The sequence below is a fragment of the Saccoglossus kowalevskii genome, chromosome 12 (assembly GCF_978046115.1).
Source record: "Saccoglossus kowalevskii chromosome 12, keSacKowa6.1, whole genome shotgun sequence".
Lineage (NCBI taxonomy): Eukaryota > Metazoa > Hemichordata > Enteropneusta > Harrimaniidae > Saccoglossus > Saccoglossus kowalevskii.
This window is the reverse complement of record NC_140652.1, coordinates 5,326,559-5,346,615: the sequence shown is the minus strand read 5'-3', so window position 1 is coordinate 5,346,615 and position 20,057 is coordinate 5,326,559. Positions and strand designations below refer to the sequence as shown.

The window sequence follows — 20,057 nt, the reverse complement described above, 5'->3', positions numbered from 1 at the left end:
CACATGATGTCATTTCCGTAAACAAAGAATGAGCTCACAGCTGATGAATTTTCTGGATCTCTCTCGAAGGTTCTTAGATGCTAATACAATAGAGAAGTAAATTTTATCGTATTTCATTTGCAACTAAAGTGACCAACAGAACGGACAAGCAACTTGGGTAAATTTAGGAAGACGTAACAGAAAAAAGGTGAGTTTAGACGGAATAACGTTTAAAAATAAACAGAGCGAGGTAACGAGACGCCAGCTGGCTATAGCATGCAGCTGTTTATATTTTGTTTTGATATAGCCAAGCGCGTCTCCGGTGCTCACTTATGTACCGACGTTATGTATCCTAGGTCAGTGATGCCGGGCATTATTCGAAGTTAAAAATTAGATTTAAAAAAAAGGAACAGCTTGAAAATCTGAGAGTGTGGTGATATTTTTTTTCCTACGCAAATAACCCAGATTAATTCAAAGTACTAGTACTTTAAAACTGCGTACGCATGTTTGGCTGGATTCCAAACAATCCAAGTGATAGCATAGAGGGTCTCTGGTGAAAGCAAGTATTTTAAATACAATGCATATCATCAAATCACATCATTTTAAGGTGAATACTGAAATTTGAGTGTGTGTTTCCTGATTTTTAAATGAGTACTGTAACAATTCTGAATATAGTTTTATTCCGTGCCATAATTTAACACAAATATTCAATATTAATCTCAGTTGAAATGTTTAAACAGCTATTTATTCGTTTTACTATTTTTGGTATTCTCCAAAGTAAACTAGATATATATGAATAAATTAATTATTCAACAGCCCCCCCCCCCACTAATATATTGTTTGGTTTCAAGCAACCTCCCCCTTACAAAATGAAATAATCCACCAAATTGTTCAATATGGATAATATGTTTTGTTTTGTTATTAAATTTAAAGATCAGGGTCCCAGCTGCCACACAGTCTTACCGTGGGAATAGAAGTTTCAACAATCAGAAGCTTTCAGTATTTTTTTTTTCATAACACAGAAGGTAAGACTTTTTAAAACTTGTTTCTTTGATCCGGCTATCATTGCAGTTGTCATTGTTTTTTGTCAGATTCACTTCTTATAAAAAAAATACGTATCCCACTTGAGTTTTCTGCATCAAGCTTTGCCATTCATACAACATGTGGTAGTTACTTCTGCATACAAAGAAATGCATGTTTTTTTTAATACATTGTTAATTTTCCATGTACATAGAAATCACAACATTTTCCAGGAGGCTTAGGAGTCTGTGTTGATGGCCTCAAATCCCTCAAACATTGCCAGCAACCAATCACAGACTAGCTTAAACAATAGCTTTCCCTGACGATAATACTTAGCAACATTACCGGAAATCATGCAACGGGTCAGAGTTTTAGCGAGTTTTCATAATTTTCAATATCGTTTTAAGATCACTTCTTGTTTTTTTCAACCCTCGAAAAAATAAGGTTGCGAAAGTTTGCGAAACATGGGGTTTGGTATACTGTTTGTTGTCGAGATATCCCGACTTATTCCGCGTTTCCCTTTGATCGCCAGAAGTGGCAATGTGTTTTTTTTCCCGTTGAATGTCGCTCATTTATCAGTGTTTTTGTCTTGGCGCCATTGTTTTTTTATGCTATAACCGAAACAACTCGATCATGTGATCTCCCGAAGTCGCCAATTGACTCCGAAAATGACCGATAGTCGGAGATAAACGTTCATTTGCGTAAATCGGCTTATTTTTTAATGCGACGAAATAAACAGTCAAAATAAACATTCGACATCTCGGCAACTATCATAGTTCAAAGGAAACGAAGTGGTTGTTCTTCCTGGGGTTTATAGTTCCCTGGTTAGATTCAGGCAGAGATGAAAAATTTGAAGTCCATGGTGAATAAAGTCAAACACTGTTATGTAATAGTAATGGTAAATAAACTACCTCTTGTTATCTATTTATAAACAGGCTTTACTTATATACTGTCTTAACACTTTACCAGGCTGCCAGAAAATAATTCTTTTTTTCAATTGAGTAATGCAAATCATATATGATATACATCAGGAAGGAATTATTTTTTAGTTTTTTTTTTTTGATTTGATTGATTTTATAAACCAGATTCCATTATGAAATTAAGAGTTTAAACTTGTTTCCTGTTACTTTCACCTGTTCTTACTGTGACACTAATAGCTCTGCCATAACCATTAAAGGCCCAATTCACTTGCCCGGGGCAAGTGTGAATTGGAGGTGTGGCTATTCTAATGCATGGTGTTAATCACTTGCATAGCCTAAGACGCATCCTGTTTCAGCGTCCAACATCACGTGACTTTGATTGACAGTAGTAATTATTCAAGATTAGTCGCGCATCCCTTTCCCCGGTTCATGTTTTTTTACTTTTATCCGCCAAAATCTCAGCTCGTACACTATTTATTGTCATAAATACTACACACAGTCACTGCTGTGATATTCATAGTCACATGCATCCACTTTGGCACGACATAATAGACATGTAAGTTTGAAAAAACACGTTTTTACCGGAGCTTGACTGGAGCTGTTTACTACAGCGTGACAAGCAAGGAAATAATCCCTATTGTTTAGGAGCGTATTTATAGTATACCTGGGCCTTTAACAGTGTGTAACAACAACCAGACTATTTATAATCTCCTATCACCTGAAACTGTTTCTTTGTATTTATACATTCAATTGTTTGCCTGTCTGCAACAGTGTGCCCTCTGACAGGACTGACTTTGTAGCAGGGGGCGAAGTTGCATGACTCAATTAGTGGAAATATCATTCGCATAAATTAATATTCATGAGCAGTAAACAAATCTTCTTTTCAGTATAATTGTGCCAAAATGCTTTCCGATAGCATACATGATAGTTCTAAATTGACTGATTCTAAAATTGACTGATTCTGAAAAAAATATATAGAACAACTGATGTAAAGGTGTTTTTTGATACAAGCAAGCTGTTGAAAGTAAGCACAGGTTTTTTCTTTACCCTGATTATAGCAAGTTACGAAATTTATGGAGAATGCAGAGGCACGTTTATATATTACTCTAGTACTATTGCTCAAAATGTTTTCAGTGACTTTTGTCAGTGACAAGTTACCTAATTAGTATGCATTTCGAGAAACCACAGTGTGTGTGTATGTGCAGTTTGAAATGGAACAACGCAATGAAATCATGCATAGAAATTGTGGCATCAAACTGACTGTAAGTTGAATTGTATTGCACTAGATATAATTTTAGAGCCTATATTTTTCTATGAGATGTCTCCAAGTTTTATTGACGATTATTCTGTAAAGAAATTGCTGAAATTATTTAATATGTTCATAAAAGGATGGGTTACGGACGACTGACTTCGAAACGTTCCCTTCAGATTGGATGGCGCCCTCTCATGCCAATCCCCTCTGCTTTGTAGTATGGTAATCTCAAGTAAAAACTGGCCCCTCCCCAAATCGAGATAAGTCAGCCTGTTGACAGCTTTGTTCGTTACTCCATGGACCTTTTTTTAGCTCCATAGTTACTCTATAAGTGACTTGAGGCAGTAACGAAAATGCTGCCCTTGATTCCCTTCATTTTTAGTCTTCGTTTGAAGGAATTCCTATTTTGGAGCAGGGGCTGAACTTATTTGAAGTCACTGTTTATATGACAAATTCGTGAAATTAAAACACAGTGGATATGCTCAAAATAGTAAAATTAAATGTCAGTGAAAATAAATGGTTTTACAGTATTCAGTGTCTTTCTGGTACATAATTATTAGAGCCCCATTGCATGAAAAATTTTCATGATCATTAAAATACTTTATTGGAAAATTGGGTTATTTTTAATGCAAACCTTGAACATTTTGGAAGAGATATTCATATGCTTTGATGTTTAAGTAGGTCAAATGGAAATCGCTGACCTTTTCAAGGATTGATATACACTGTACTGTGGCTGAGTTCAAGGACATCTTTGATGATGTTTTTTCAGATTCTTTTGTTGTTGTTTTTAGCTCCGCTGTCGACTTTGTCGAGGAGTGGAGCTTATCATATGAGTGATTGTCCGTCGTCGTTCGTGTCAATGTTTTACTTTTTCGACTTCTTCTTAAAAACTACAAGCCCGAATGCTTTGATACTTGGTGTATATGTACCTTGGGTAGACTTCTCTCAGATTTGTTCATTTCATGATGATATCTTCAATTCTCTAATTTTGGTAAATATTTTTGTCATTTTTGGTAAAAAGTGACATTTTCGACTTCTTGTTAAAAACCGCAAGTCCAATTGCTTTGATATTACATATATAGGTACTCCATGTGGACTTCTCTCAGATTTGTTCAATTTGTAATGATATCTTTAATTCTCTAAATTTGGTGAATTTTTTTGTCATTTTTGGTAAAAAGTGATATTTTCGACTTCTTGTTGAAAACAGCAAGTCCCATTGCTTTGATACTATACATATTGTTCATTTTCTAATGATATCTTCTGTTCTTTAATTGAAATGTGCATTGCTAACAGCGGAGCTATCTCAGCCGATAGGCTGCTTGTTTAGCTATCTGACTCAATGTATAGCAAATCTCAGTATTTATCAAAAAATTTAAAACACTGATGTGTTAATTTTCAAGCATTTGCATAATTATTCGTAACAGAAATTGTGATGGTTAATAATAATAATAATAATTTTATTAACACTAACACATTCCCCGGAGGGATTGGCAATGGTTACAAAAGTTTAAAAAGGAATAAGTGGCGCTCACGTTAGAGATCTTGGCACGTGCCGAGACTCAGGACAAAGTCGGCATGTGCTGAAACTTGTGTGTGAACGGTCGGGACCGAGTCGGCACGTGCCGAAAAAAACTCGATCTCGGTCGCGATAGATGATTGGGACCGAAACTCGACACAGGCCGAGATTTGCTGCCTGAACGCTCAGCACAAGCCGAAATCAAACGGTGGTGAATTTAAGAAAAACATAAGTGATAAGTTGATTGATACTAGTATGATGACTAGTACATGTATATGGTCGGATGCTGTAGTAATGAATGAAATGAATGCAAACCATCGTCAGCGACGCATATTTATGTGCTGCTGCAACCGCTATTTTCTTGCAATACTAAATTGACGTGAACAAAATAATTGTGTTTCGAATCTTCTTTGCCGTTCATTTTCACGATGGCTCGTAGTAAACACCAGTACAACAAATGGATATAATTTCACTATAACAATTATTATTATCATCATATGCGTATCATTTTCCAAGTTTGGGCCAACAGATCGAGGAATGAGGGCGTGATTTCGGCACGAACCGAGTGAGTTCTAAGTGGGTCCAGAATAACATGAACCCAACTGCTGTATTGTTTCTGCAAACACAACGGATTAAAAACTTCGGCACGTGTCGAGATCTCATAACGTGAACGTAGTATTTGAAACAGTACTTAATGACACAATGCACATAAAGTATAAACTTATAAAACTGTTATTGCGTCAAAAATTATCAATTTGATTTGAAAAGTCAGCAAATAAAAGAAATATTCATAACTGTTGTTATGTGAGACCAGAGTGGCAATAAAACCATGCACTGTGGTGGTATACTGCCATGCTGGGAAGAACACATATCATGAAATAATGCACAAACTTCTGGTTTTTAGTGACATTCCCATTCTTAAGATTTAAAAATTATTGTAAATCACAACAAATTTTGTAGCAATAAAAATTTTATGTTGAAACTTTGTCATCATTTTACCGTCCTTCTACTAATTTGCGGTTTAGTCAAAATAATTCTTTATACGATTTTATTGTCACATACAGAACTGATTTTCTTTTTGTTAATTTTTTTCATTTTTAGGTCAATTCCTAATGTGTCATATATATTTCAGATAAAACTCAAAGATGCCTTTAGAGAAAAAGAATGATGCTGAGGATGTCGATCACCAGGATACCAAAGGATCAGCATCTTCCCCTGATGAGTCACATCAGTTAGATTCTTCAGGAGAAGGAGAAGTATTTCGTAAAAAACTGAGAATGCATTCTCCCAGTCCCGGAGCTAGCCCTAGAGGTACTCCGCAAGGTGAGATCTTGTGATATGTTAATAAAAGAACATTTTGTTTGGATTGTACCACTTTACTAATATTTCATTTGAAGTAAACTATGATGACCATTGTGCAGTTAGAGTAAATACAATGTATAAAACACACAAATGCTTGATATGTACACAGACATTTTGAAAAATAAGTACATGTATCAGCGTGTCTCTGTGACATTAGTCTAAACGTGTCGTCTCCTGTATGATATCATGAATAATAGACCAGTGAATTGTAATGCTTTTAGGCTATTTTATTACCTTGCTTGTACCATCAAAGATGGAAGGGAAAGGTATATTAAGGGAAAAATTTTGTCCGGCGTTGTCGTCGTCGTTGTTGTTGTTGTCATCGTTAATAATTGTTATTGTGTGCATAATAACTTTACTAATTCTATTCCAAACTTCATCAAACTTGGTCACCTTATTCATCAGTATAAAGTCTTCCCTGAGTTTGAACAACAGATGTCCTGTATGAGAATATCATGCAAAAATTGAGAAAATCTGATAAAATATTTTGACTGTTTCTACTTGACTGATCACTGGTGATACACATCAAAGGTCACTGATCTCAGTGGAAATATGCATTGTTGTATGTGTTCAATGAAGCAAATGATTTATCTTGTAATAATATCCTTGGTAATGTATCTCAGAATCCCATACTGGGTTTCCAAACCAACTCATGGAGAGATTGCACAGTCTGTTACACATTTGCAAACCGACCAATATAATCTTTACAGAAAACAAGATGTCAGAAAATCAATATAAGCACTCCTATGAACTGGGTGCCAAACTTTGATCAAGATCTGAAGCTAATAGAAAATCTGTTTAGTTCAAAGTTATCAAATCAAAAACAATACATAAAAAATACATAAAAAGCAAAACATTTCATCCACATTTTAAAAAGAAAATTGTTCTAAAATATATGTATTCTGTATTAGACAAACTTCATTCGACAAATGAAAACTCACAGGAATATGTTTCAGCTATTAGAACAGAATGATAGAGTTTTTATAATACTAGTTTAAAAACGCACTTCAAAGATTGCAGTTTGAAGATTTGCATACAAAGCAGAGCTTGCAACATGATAACTATTCATAAAGGGTGTTTTTTTTTACTTTTCATATAATACAGTAGTCACACAATGAGGCAGTTCATATTTGTCTCAGTGAATCATTAATTTTTGACAGACACCTGTACAAAATACTTGAACAAAAGCCAGCTAAGATTTTCTGTTATCTTGCATGTTTTATGAATCTATTCACGTCTAAATGCAGCACTTTTTTTTTTGCGATGAGGCATTTGTTTTAATACTAAAATATCTGAATTCATTTGAATAAAGCTGGAAATTATGTCCCTTAATATAATTAAACAAATAAGGCACCAATGTTTTTGTAAGATATTTACATCTTTAAAGGACATTCGGTAGACTGATTCCCCACTGTTGTTTCAACCCCAAAACTTGTTTGTATTCAAAATTAATTATGACAATGCATATTTATATTGAAACAAACTATGATAAAGGGAATTATATTATATTTGTTATTGTGTGCATAATAACTTTACTAATTCTATTCCAAACTTCATCAAACTTGGTCACCTTATTCATCAGTATAAAGTCTTCCCTGAGTTTGAACAACAGATGTCCTGTATGAAAATATCATGCAAAAATTGAGAAAATCTGATAAAATATTTTGACTGTTTCTACTTGACTGATCACTGGTGGGTGATACACATCAAAGGTCACTGATCTCAGTGGAAATATGCATTGTTGTATGTGTTCAATGAAGCAAATCATTTATCTTGTAATAATATCCTTGGTAATGTATCCCCCAAATCCCATGGGAATACTATACTGGGTTTCAAAACCAACTCATGGAGAGATTTTTTGCACAGTCTGATACACATTTGCAAACCTACCAATAAAATCTTTACAGAAAACAAGATGTCAGAAAATCAATATAAGCACTGCTATGAACTGGGTGCCAAACTTTGATCAAGATCTGAAGCTAATAGAAAATCTGTTTAGTTCAACGTTATCAAATCAAAAACAATACATAAAAAATACATAAAAAGCAAAACGTTGTACTAAAATATATGTATTCTGTATTTGACAAATAGTTCATTCGACAAATGAAAACTCACAGGAATATGTTTCAGCTATTAGAACAGAATGATAGGGTTTTTATAATACTAGTTTAAAAACGCACTTCAAAAACAAAGATTGCAGTGTTTGAAGATGTAGATTCTCAGGAGGCAACAGTATTATTGACTTCTCCCTCCACTGGACACCAACTATTTAAGTTGATTTGCATACAAAGCGGAGCTTGCAACATGATAGCTATTCATAGAGGTTTTTTTTTTACTTTTCATATAATACAGTAGTCACACAATGAGGCAGTTCATATTTGTCTCGGTGAATCATTAATTTTCGACAGACACCTGTACAAAATACTTGTTATCTTGCATGTTTTATGAATCTATTCACGTCTAAATGCAGCACTTTTTTTCTGCAATGAGGCATTTGTTTTTATACTAAAATATCTGAATTAGTTTGAATAAAGCTGGAAATTATGTCCCTTAAAATAATTTAACAAATAAGGCACCAATGTTTTTGTAAGATATTTACATCTTTTAAGGACAATCGGTAGACTGATTCCCCACTGTTGGTTCAACCCCAAAACTTGTTTGTATTCAAAATTAATTATGACAATGCATATATATATTGAATCAAACTATGATAAATGAATTATATTATATAACAAAGGGCAAGGTCACCAGAGTTCAACTATGTTTTTTTGTTTAGCCACTTCTCAATAAATTTGGTCATTGACAAATGGGTAGACTGTGCAGATTACATAGTTACAAATGGGTAGACTGTGCAGATTACATAGTTACAAATGGGTAGACTGTGCAGATTACATAGTTACAAATGGGTAGACTGTGCAGATTACATAGTTACAAATGGGTAGACTGTGCAGATTACATAGTTACAAATGGGTAGAATGTGCAGATTACATAGTTACAAATGGGTAGACTGTGCAGATTACATAGTTACAAATGGGTAGACTGTGCAGATTACATAGTTACAAATGGGTAGACTGTGCAGATTACATAGTTACAAATGGGTAGACTGTGCAGATTACATAGTTACAAATGGGTAGACTGTGCAGATTACATAGTTACAAATGGGTAGACTGTGCAGATTACATAGTTACATTCACCAGGCCATTCTTTGGTGTACCAATGCTCAGAATTACTGAATTCCAGTCTACTGTGGCATAAATAAGAAAGATTCCCTTTTTTGTCTAAATATACTGCAGTCACTCATCCTTGCAAGATAACTTTTTCAAAATTTCTGTATATTTACTATAATGTCAATGATGCACTTTTGTTTTTTAGCGTCGCCACCAAGAGTTTCCCTAGAGCAAATAATAGCAGTTGCTAATGGTGTGACGAATATGACCTTAGCACACGAAATAGCAGTAGATAAAGACTTTGTGCTGAAACAAGCGGAAACTCAGGAATTGTCGTAAGTATAGGTACATCTGATTTGAAATTTTAACCATTTAGCCTTCAGGATTTTTTATTTCATCTTTTGAGTCAGTCATATTAAAATCGATCAGAGCATCTGTACCTATATCAGATCGACATACATGTATGCTCAAAATGTTAATGTGTTTAATGTTGTGTTTCAGTCTTGAGAAACACATAAAGGACCTAGTACACAAGGCATTCTGGGAAAACTTGAAAGAGAGTCTGGCAGAAGATCCTCCAAATTATACACATGCTATTGGTTTGTTGGGAGAGGTGAAAGAGGTAAGGGATCAACCATTCATTTGAGTGTGGGGGGATATTAGATTGGTTAAGTGTCCTCAAAAATAGGATAAAAGGGTTCCTTAAAAAAGCTACTTTGGTGGGGGTGAACCCTAAAGGAATCACCCATTTGAAATTAAGGGAGCGTAGGCTGGAAGATTTGTTAAAAAAATAAATTTCAAGCTAGACACGACAGAAAAAAACTTGCACATGCAAGATGTTGCAACCCACCCATGATTTCAATTGGTAGACCCCTAAGGAACTCTTACAATTTCAACTGCCATGCTTTATAATCGTTTATTCATTTTTTTTGTAGAGTCTTTTTACTCTTCTGTTGCCAGCACACACTAAGATTAGGACAGAGATCAATGAAGTCTTAGATTTAGAATTGATAAAACAACAAGCGGAACACAACTCGTTAGATGTCCACAAATATGCAGAATTCGTTATCGGTATAATGAGTCAGCTGTGTGCTCCAGTTCGTGACGATGAAATTCAGAAAATCCATGAAATTACTGATGTCATAGAACTTTTCAAGTAAGTGTAAAATAGAAGTGAACATTTCGAGTGGATCAGACAAAATTTAACTACAATGTGGGATGCAATGTCCAAGTTGCGCAGTTAATGTAATACTACGCCACAAACAAGTGTGTGATTCTATCGAGAGGTTGCGTACTTGACCTCTGTAAAAAAATGCATAGATCTGTTTGGATGTGCTTGTAAAACAAACACCGAATCAGAGTTGCTGTGTCTTGTGGCAATGCATATAAAACAAAATAGCTGGATGTTGAATTGCCATAAAGGGCACACTTAAATACACTCACTGAACAAGATCTGCCAATTAAAGTAATAGAGGATAGACAATGGTCAAATAAATGCACCTCGGATGGAATAGATGTGTGGGGTGGGAAGTTTTAAAAAACAAGTGTTGGAAATCTGTGAAAGTGTAAAAAAAAAAATTGAAATTTTCAAAAAGAACTTGAAACCGATGTATAAATAAAAATAATTATTCAATGGAAATATGATGTCTCATAATGTGTTGCTATAGTGACATGATCAGCAGTACTTTTCAAACTCCACAGCTTTATACTAGACTGTATTGACATCTTCAGTCCACATTAGGATTTGTCTTTCACAAACATATTTATTTTTTGCAGGGAAATATTCCGTGTGATAGACTTGATGAAACTAGATATGGCAAACTTCACAATTCAAAGCATACGACCAACGATTCAACAACATTCCATTGAATACGAACGAAAGAAATTTGAAGAACTTCTCAAAAGTCAGGAGGATTATGGTTAGTTTTGACTTAAATTACCATGATTTTTAACATGCTTGTAAATGATTTGTACTTAATTATATCAAATTTGTTAAAATATTGGAAAGAGAATTTTGGTTTGGAAGTGCAAAGGCATTTGTGAAAAAAAAATCTTTTTATGCAGACTTTGCAGAGGAAATTGTGGATTTACCGGTATTGTGAAATACTTTATTTTAGCTGGAATTAATTTTCACTGAAAAGATTTTTTCAGTGATTTGTATGGAATTTATTTTCCCTGAATCATTTTTCATTAATTTTTTTTTTTTTAAATTTAAATATAAAGAGAATTGTAACACTATTAGGAAGGTATCATAGAATTTATTCAGATTTCATTACTGACTAAAAATGTGGCAAACCAAGGCCTGTGTAGCTACATCGTATATCTAAGATCACTTACCTGCTTCACCCTCAACAATAATGCTGATTATTTACTACTGCTTTAAAGATGCAATATTGATAAAAACATGTATTTTTATTATTGTTGTTCAAAATTCCATACTGTAGACCAAATTGGATTACGATTTATTATAAACGAAAAATATTGTATTAAAAAAATTCAATATGCATGTTCATTTATAGTTATTGTATAACAACCAATAAACATGCATAATTATGAATGTCATTTTTTCATCAAATAAACGATGCAGGGACAGCAGTTATTATACTTCTGTCACCATAACGCCATAAGTTACAGCGTGCCGTAATTTTGCGGTATTTTACTACCATATTAGAAAATGCTAAATCTAAATATGGAATGAATACGCGCATAAGTGTCCTCTAATAATAAAAACAAACATGTCTGCCACAAGGGTTTGACCGGACTCCATACAAAGAAGTTTGCTGATTCTGTTCTAAACTTTTTAGATTTTGGCATTCCCATGATGTATCCTTGGAAGGAAAAGATGCTGCGCGTCAGTCGATACTGCTGCTGTACTGTCTTCGTGCATACTTTGAGGTATTCTTGTAATAACCTTTTAGTACATGTATTTATCAACATACAGTATCCAACGATAATATTAAAAAATTCATATTCATTTAACCTTGCATTTGACTAGTCTAACTACCGTACTTCTCCGAGTATAAGCCCAGGGGCCTGAACAAGTAAAATCGGAAAAAATAAGGGTGGGCTTATACTCGTGGACCACCTCAGAAAAAATATTTTTTTGGTGCGTTTAAAACTGTAACCATCTTCCCAGCCTCGAAATATTATTCGAATTACATTTTTTGTTCACAGCGCCGGTCTCGGAGGAATTTTGAGAAAACAAACATGCGAAACGAGTCGTCATATGAACAAAAAACAAAAAATTTATAACAATATGGTTCACATACCATCTGAATTTACGGTGCAAAAATGGGTAGAGTCTGTGCAGGTCACATCTTTCGTTAACCAATGAAAATGCTCTGTCATACAGTCGAAGTTTTCTGATTGTTGACGAAGTATTTTTATCAACGCAATGCGGAAGTGTACTACCGTGATGTTAAAATGCGATCTGTTAACACTGATTTTGACAAAAAACGGTGACTTTTTACCCTAAAAGCTGTTGATTCGCAATTTTCGGAAGGTAAACTGAGGGAAGTATTTAAACCTTTCACGGCCACCAACAAGTCATGCTCGTTCACACCCCATTCACGATAGTCTCAATGGACATGATTATTCGGAAAAATAAAACGATGATAGTGACCAGGTTTCACGACTTGACGATCACATTTTTGCCCTTTGGAAAACTACCGGTACTATTCAAAAGAAATATGGATTATTTCAGTATTGCAACATCGGGGTTCATCCCGAGTAAATAACAGCTCTGAAATTAATATGAGTTTTCTCGTAAAAGCTAGAACCAAACTACCAATCATGATTTTATAAAATGGAACCTGGAAATTCCTTGATTGAATCTTTATTTCTTGCTGAATGTATTGTTTGTACAAGTAGCATTAACCATACCTAAATTGTTTATTTCACAGTTGATGGGCTGGAATTCACAAAGAAATGGCTTAAAGATGCGGCAGAGAAAATTGTTGCACTCCAGCAAGCGTTCCATGCTGCACAGACTGCATCGTCGACTGTGGTTGATGGGGCCACTGCCTCTACCATGGCAACCGCCCCTACCATGGCAACCATACCCCCAGCAGTAGTGTTAAATCAAGGATACATCAATCTCCTGCAATGGGATGACCTGCAGTTGTTTCCAGAGGTAAGAATCTATCATTATTTTTTGGCTTGCCCATAATGAAGTGAGTCATCCAAGTAGCAGTGAAAAAATGTCTGTTGTAAACTTTACTTGTGAGCACATAACTGTAATAATATTTAGCCAAACCCTATTAAATTTATATACCCCGGTATATAGTTGGTTGTATAGATTTCAGAGTTTAATTATTAAATTGTATTTAATTAGAGATTGAGAATACTAAACTTTTAATATAAATCACTTTTTTTTCCTTATTTATTTTATCTGCAGACTTTACTCATGGATCAAGGAAGATTTTTAGATATACGAGACAAAGTGGACAAGCTTGTCTTGGTGTCATCTGTATTATTGGTTACTTATAACACTGTAGGGGCTTCCATAGCTGGAATTCAAGGGTTTGTGGAGAAGCTGAAAAACATTATCAATATTCTTTTAGAGGGTGATGGGTAAGTAATTGCAATATTAATGTGGGGGTATCCTTAGCTGGAATTCATGGGTTTGCAGAGATTAAGAATTGGTCCCAAGTTCTCTTAATTAAAATTTAAATTATTTCTTATGATTTTGGAAAAAAAAAATTGGAAACTTATCAAAATCTGTTTCATGTTTTCAGTGAGATGGGAGATAAACTTGTTGGTTTGAGTGAGCAGATATGTAAAGAAGTGAATGAATGCCTGACAAAACATAGCTTCCCATCACTGGAGGAAACAACGGAGAAAGCACTGAAGACACAAATACAGAGTCTGAAGGAAGAAGACAATAATATCAGAAAGTTGCTTGGTGAGTGAAATACTGAATATGACTGGCTGTTTTGAAATACCCACAGTGACTTGTGATTGGCTGTTTTGAAATACCCACAGTGACTTGTGATTAGCTGTTTGAAATACTCAGTGACTTGTGATTGGCTGTTTTGAAATACCCACAGTGAATTGTGATTGGATGATTTGTAATACCTACAGTTATTTGTGATTAGCTGTTTGAAATACTCAGTGACTTGTGATTGGCTGTTTGTAATACCACAGTGACTTGTGATTGGCTGTTTTGTAATACCCACAGTGACTTGTGATTAGCTGTTTGAAATACTCAGTGACTTGTGATTGGCTGTTTTGAAATACCCACAGTGAATTGTGATTGGATGATTTGAAATACCCACAGTGACTTGTGATTGGCTGTTTTGAAATACCCACAATGAATTGTGATTGGTTGATTTGTAATACCCACAGTGATTCGTGATTAACTGTTTTGAAATACCCACAGTGATTTGTGATTGGCTGTTTGTAATAATTGTGAACTGTAATTAGTGTGTGATTGGTTATCACATGTCAGCGTTAACATTTAACAGCATTAAATTTGGTATATGAATATTATTTTAATTCTTTAATTTGACAAATTTACATTTTAACCAAGCAGATAAAATATGATATTCTAATCCTGGAAACAGTTTTTGAATGAGAGATTTTATATTGATTATTTTTTACATTCCTATTTCAGATGTCAGAGCCAAAGCATTTTTCAGATTGATGATATCAGCGACCACTCCTTTTGATCCTAAAACCAAGATTCCACCAGGTTTGGGACCGGTTCACCAAGAACTCATAAGCCTCAGTGGACAGTTCTGTAGTCTTGTCGTTCACAACCGATCAGTGTTCATATCATTCTACTCTGACATCATAACAGAAGTGAAGAAACAAACTACTGAGAGTAAAAATGAAAATGAAAAGAATGTTTCTAAAGAAGAGAGTGTGGAAAGTGTGAAAACTGACATTTGAAAAAAAAAGTTGTTTGTAACAAGGTTGCATGTATATACTGCCAGAGGGCACGGGTGGGGATATCATAATCCTCCAGAATCAGGATTTTCATATCTAAACGTTTGTGGACATCTCAAAAATAACTAACCAATCATGAAATTTGTTACTGCTATGAAAAGCCACTGATTTGTGGCTGGAATTGGAGGGTAAAACTTAGCTCACATTGGCTCACAACAATTTACAGAATATACAAAGTAAATATATATATTTATTTATTTATATACTGTTTGAATTCGTCAATCGTGGATTTATGTTAAAAATAAGTTCATAAAAGATCACTAAAGACTACCTGTCCATATAGTAACCACACTTGGACAGTGCTGATGCAATTAACATGTAAAATGACCTGAAGTCACCTGTGTTTGAACACTGAAATGTCAATGTTTTGATAAATACACTAAATTGTACTATGACAGTTTTAATTTTATCAGTATTGTTTTTATTTTTATTTATTCCTCTTCAAATTAAACTGATATGAAACATTCAACCTCCATAATAAAGATTACCTGTCTGTGTAATACCAGGGTGCTTTATGTAGTCACGTATTTATCAGAAATTTTCTTCATAGTTTGTTTTATAAATAATTTGTCATTTATTCTTTGTGTCAGATTAGAGAATGAACAACGTGATAATCATGTATTTCTACATTCCTTTCATAACGAAAAATGTTGGCAATGTTAAATGTGGTAGAAACTGTATTTAGTGAATAAAGGACAATACATTGCTGTTATTGTGTTTTTCAGAAAGCAGCACATAGTTAACTTCTGTGTGCAGAGATTTATTTCAAGTTTTCTTGAGAAGATTAAATTGATACTTTGAAGCATGTTTGACTGCTTTTAGTTGAGGGCGCTTCATATTTTGTGCATTTCGTACTTGAATGGTGTTTGTCCATAGGTCTATGGTTTGTCAAGCGAGTGTATCTCTCAAGGCGCATCTTGCATGTAAAAGTACCTCTAGAGAAATAGACAGTGATAATAAAACAGTGCTCAAGTTTTTTGTAATCATGTATATTTTACAATTATAGTGATACCTAGTTTCTGGTATTTACCATCCCAACATCATGGATTTATTATTATTTTTATGTTGTCAATAAAAATTTTGGTTTTCTTTTAGCGTATTTTTTCTGTGTTTAGTTATCTTCTTTTTCCTTGCAACATTTTTTCTCAGAACAATCACTGGTGGTTTTGTTTTTACTGCTCAAGTTTTAAAATAATTTTGTTCAACATTTTCTGTATTTTTCACTGAATTCATTCTTAATTATGGATTAAACAACAATATGTGACATTGCTTTTTTGTTTTTGATTCAAAAATTTGACATTTTTGAGCAGACAATAAGTGGAACTATTTGCAGTCGATTTTGTTGCTCAAAGCGTCAAATGTTATCAACTGTTAGAAAGTAACATCAGTTTGTATATAAAATAGTCTGAGGTGTGATTTAGTTTGGTTTTGATGTCACATATTTTGGTCCATGTAAGTCATCAAATCCACCATTTTCTTCACTAAAATATTCAATATATAATCCATAATGATGCAGATATACCTGGCGTATGTTAGATTCCTAAAATACAGCAAAATGCTCTGGTAACTAAGGGTCGTAACAAAACGAACATAATATTCCGTATAGTAACCTACAAATCCTTTCCATGAGGATTATGGTGAACATTGAAACACTATTGAGTTTTGAGTTCCGCAGTTACTTTAGAAAATTTTGACTGCGTAGGGGGTTGATTTCACCATGGAAACATGTGATAGCTCATCAGAACACCGGGAACCAAGGAAACCAGTGAATAAACTGTAAGCCAGAATCTATGGTGCTATAATTTGAAACTCTTCTATTGACGCATACACTGTATACTCTTTTTTGTTTTTTTTAAATGTTTTCAGTTTTACCAGCAGGTATCTCTTGTAAAAATGGCCACGTCCAGGAATAACACTTCATACTTTCGAAAGTACCGGGGGTATCAATCCTAACAAACATGGTGGCAAATTTTTGAGGGAATGTTACATGGGGAAATTGATGAGATGTTGGGTACCATTTTCAATGGATTTTTTTGACAGTAACAGATTGTTCTAAATAATGAATACTGTGAACATATTAATTTTTCACTTTATAATATCGCTATTTTTGCCAATAAGTCAAGTAAAATTTGCTAAATTAAATCAAATAACAATAGAATTCATGGTTTCTCTGCCAAGTTTGTGAACTTACAGCTTATTGAGATAGTGAAATTAAACGTCAGTGAAAATAAATTGTTTTACAGTATATGCATTGTTGAGTGCACCAGTATTTATTTTCAAACAGTCGGCCAGAATTGACTTCTGAACCAATTGATTGAAGGGAAAACACCAAGGTGACCATATAAAATGACAGTCTTGGTGTTACCGGTAATTTTATTTCAGCACAGAAAAATTCCCCAAAGTCATATCCATTCTTATCAAGCAACATGCTCACTTATTATCAACTGGCAAGATTTCTCTCATATACAAGAATAAATCCCATTGTCTGGAGCATCTGGGTATTTCCTCCACCTGAAAACCATCACTGGTGAAAGCAAAGGCCACAAATTCTTAGAAAACTTTGTACTTTGGGATAGTTGTTGAAAATACCCCAATATATGTATGCAACATATATACATTTGGTTGCTCAAAGTAGAGATTGTGCTGTTTTATCAACTTTAGTTGTTTTCACCAGCAGTTCAGAGTCTATAAAAATACGCAGTGCAGTGGTACAAATCCAAGCAACATAGAACTTTCTGTGACCTACCTCTGTCACCTGGGGATACAAGATTATTTTAAGAGTTGGAAAATTATACAATGCATATCACATCACCTAAACTACAATACAACGGTAACTGTGCTTTTACATGTACGTGTGTAATTGTAATCTTAAAAAGTACATAGTTTTCTATTTGTCTTTGAACCAACCAATATAATGGTAACTGTGCTTTTACAGTGTACCGGGTAATTATAATCTTAAAAAGTACATACTGTGAAATACTTTATTTTCGCTGAAAAGGCTTTTTGGGCATTTTGTATGGAATTTATTTTCACTGATTTTTGATTAGTTTAATGTGAAATATAGGAAAACAAGCAGCCTATCGGCTGAGATAGCTCCGCTGTTAGCAATGCACATTTCAATTAAAGAACTGAAGACATCATTAGAAAATGAACAATATGAATAGTATCAAAGCAATCGGACTTACAGTTTTTAACAAGAAGTCGAAAATATCACTTTTTACCAAAAATTACAAAAATATTCACCAAAATAAATTAATTAGAGAATTGAAGATATCATCACAAAACGAACAAATCTGAGAGAGGTCCACATGTAGTACCTATATATGTAATATCAAAGCAATCGGACTTAAAGTTTTCAACAAGAAGTCGAAAATATCACTTTTTACCAAAAATGACAAAAATATTCACCAAAATTAGAGAATTGAAGATATCATCACAAAATGAACAAATCTGAGAGAGGTCCACATGTAGTACCTATATATGTAATATCAAAGCAATCGGACTTGCGGTTTTTAACAAGAAGTCAAAAATATCACTTTTTACCAAAAATGACAAAAATATTCACCAAAATTAGAGAATTGAAGATATCATCACGAAATAAACAAATCTGAGAGAGGTCCACATGTAGTACCTATATATGTAGTATCAAAGCAATTGGACGTGCGGTTTTTAACAAGAAGTCGAAAATATCACTTTTCACCAAAAAATGACAAAAATATTCACCAAAATTAGAGAATTAAAGATATCATTACAAAATGAACAAATCTGAGAGAGGTCCACATGTAGTACCTATATATGTAATATCAAAGCATTTGCACTTGCGGTTTTTAACAAGAAGTCGAAAATATCAGTTTTTACCAAAAATGACAAAAATATTCACCAAAATTAGAGAATTAAAGATATCATTACAAAATGAACAAATCTGAGAGAGGTCCACATGTAGTACCTATATATGTAATATCAAAGCAATTGCACTTGCGGTTTTTAACAAGAAGTCGAAAATATCAGTTTTTACCAAAAATGACAAAAATATTCACCAAAATTAGAGAATTGAAGATATCATCACGAAATGAACAAATCTGAGAGAGGTCCACATGTAGTACCTATATATGTAGTATCAAAGCAATTGGACTTGCGGTTTTTAACAAGAAGTCGAAAATATCAGTTTTTACCAAAAATGACAAAAATATTCACCAAAATTAAAGAATTAAAGATATCATTACAAAATTAACAAATCTGAGAGAGGTCCACATGTAGTACCTATAGATGTAATATCAAAGCAATTGCACTTGCGGTTTTTAACAAGAAGTCGAAAATATCAGTTTTTACCAAAAATGACAAAAATATTCACCAAAATTAGAGAATTAAAGATATCAACATGAAATAAACAAACCTAAGAGAGGTCTACCCAAGGTACATATACACTAAGTATCAAAGCATTTAGGCTTGTAGTTTTCAAGAAGAAGTCGAAAAAGTAAAACATTGACACGGACGACGAACGATGACGGACGACGACGACGGACGACGACGTAATCTTAAAAAGTACATAGTCTATTAATTATCTTTGAAACAAATGCAATATAATGGTATTAACTGTGCTTTTAATTTTGATCTTAAAAAATACATAGTAAATTACACATTTGTAATGAAGAATTAACTATGCAAGTACAAGTGCCGATTTCACAATGACATCAATAATACCGGTATATATCAATCATGCAAATAACACAATTAATCAAAATTAACACCAGTGATATAATCTGTCCTGCTGATAGTGATAATGGAAATGTTACCCATAATGCAAATGTCATTTACCAAAAAATAGCACTTCTGCCAGTGCATACTATTATTTTTTATTTTCTGCGGTCACCTGACAAATGATACTACAAATT

General features: G+C 33.8%; 1 protein-coding gene across 1 annotated transcript; it reads left to right on the top strand.

Moving 5' to 3' along the window:
- Positions 1-14: 14 nt before the first annotated feature.
- LOC100372245 (T-complex protein 11-like protein 1) lies at positions 15-16,264 on the top strand. The gene is made up of 11 exons (XM_002740278.4): positions 15-187; positions 913-1,004; positions 5,820-6,010; positions 9,422-9,551; positions 9,718-9,838; positions 10,152-10,372; positions 10,993-11,135; positions 13,119-13,348; positions 13,613-13,788; positions 13,953-14,119; positions 14,831-16,264. The coding sequence occupies exons 3-11, from the start codon at positions 5,833-5,835 to the stop codon at positions 15,106-15,108; spliced, it is 1,644 nt and encodes a 547-aa protein (XP_002740324.2). The 5' UTR covers positions 15-187; positions 913-1,004; positions 5,820-5,832; the 3' UTR covers positions 15,109-16,264.
- The last annotated feature ends 3,793 nt before the right edge of the window (positions 16,265-20,057 follow it).

Bases quoted from the DNA above. Each gene is read 5' to 3' on its own strand.
- LOC100372245 (XM_002740278.4), top strand. From the start codon at position 5,833: ATGCCTTTAGAGAAAAAGAATGATGCTGAGGATGTCGATCACCAGGAT. The intron at 9,839-10,151 runs GTAAGGGATCAA...TTTTTTTTGTAG, and splicing joins TGTTGGGAGAGGTGAAAGAG to AGTCTTTTTACTCTTCTGTT. The intron at 13,349-13,612 runs GTAAGAATCTAT...TTTTATCTGCAG, and splicing joins ACCTGCAGTTGTTTCCAGAG to ACTTTACTCATGGATCAAGG.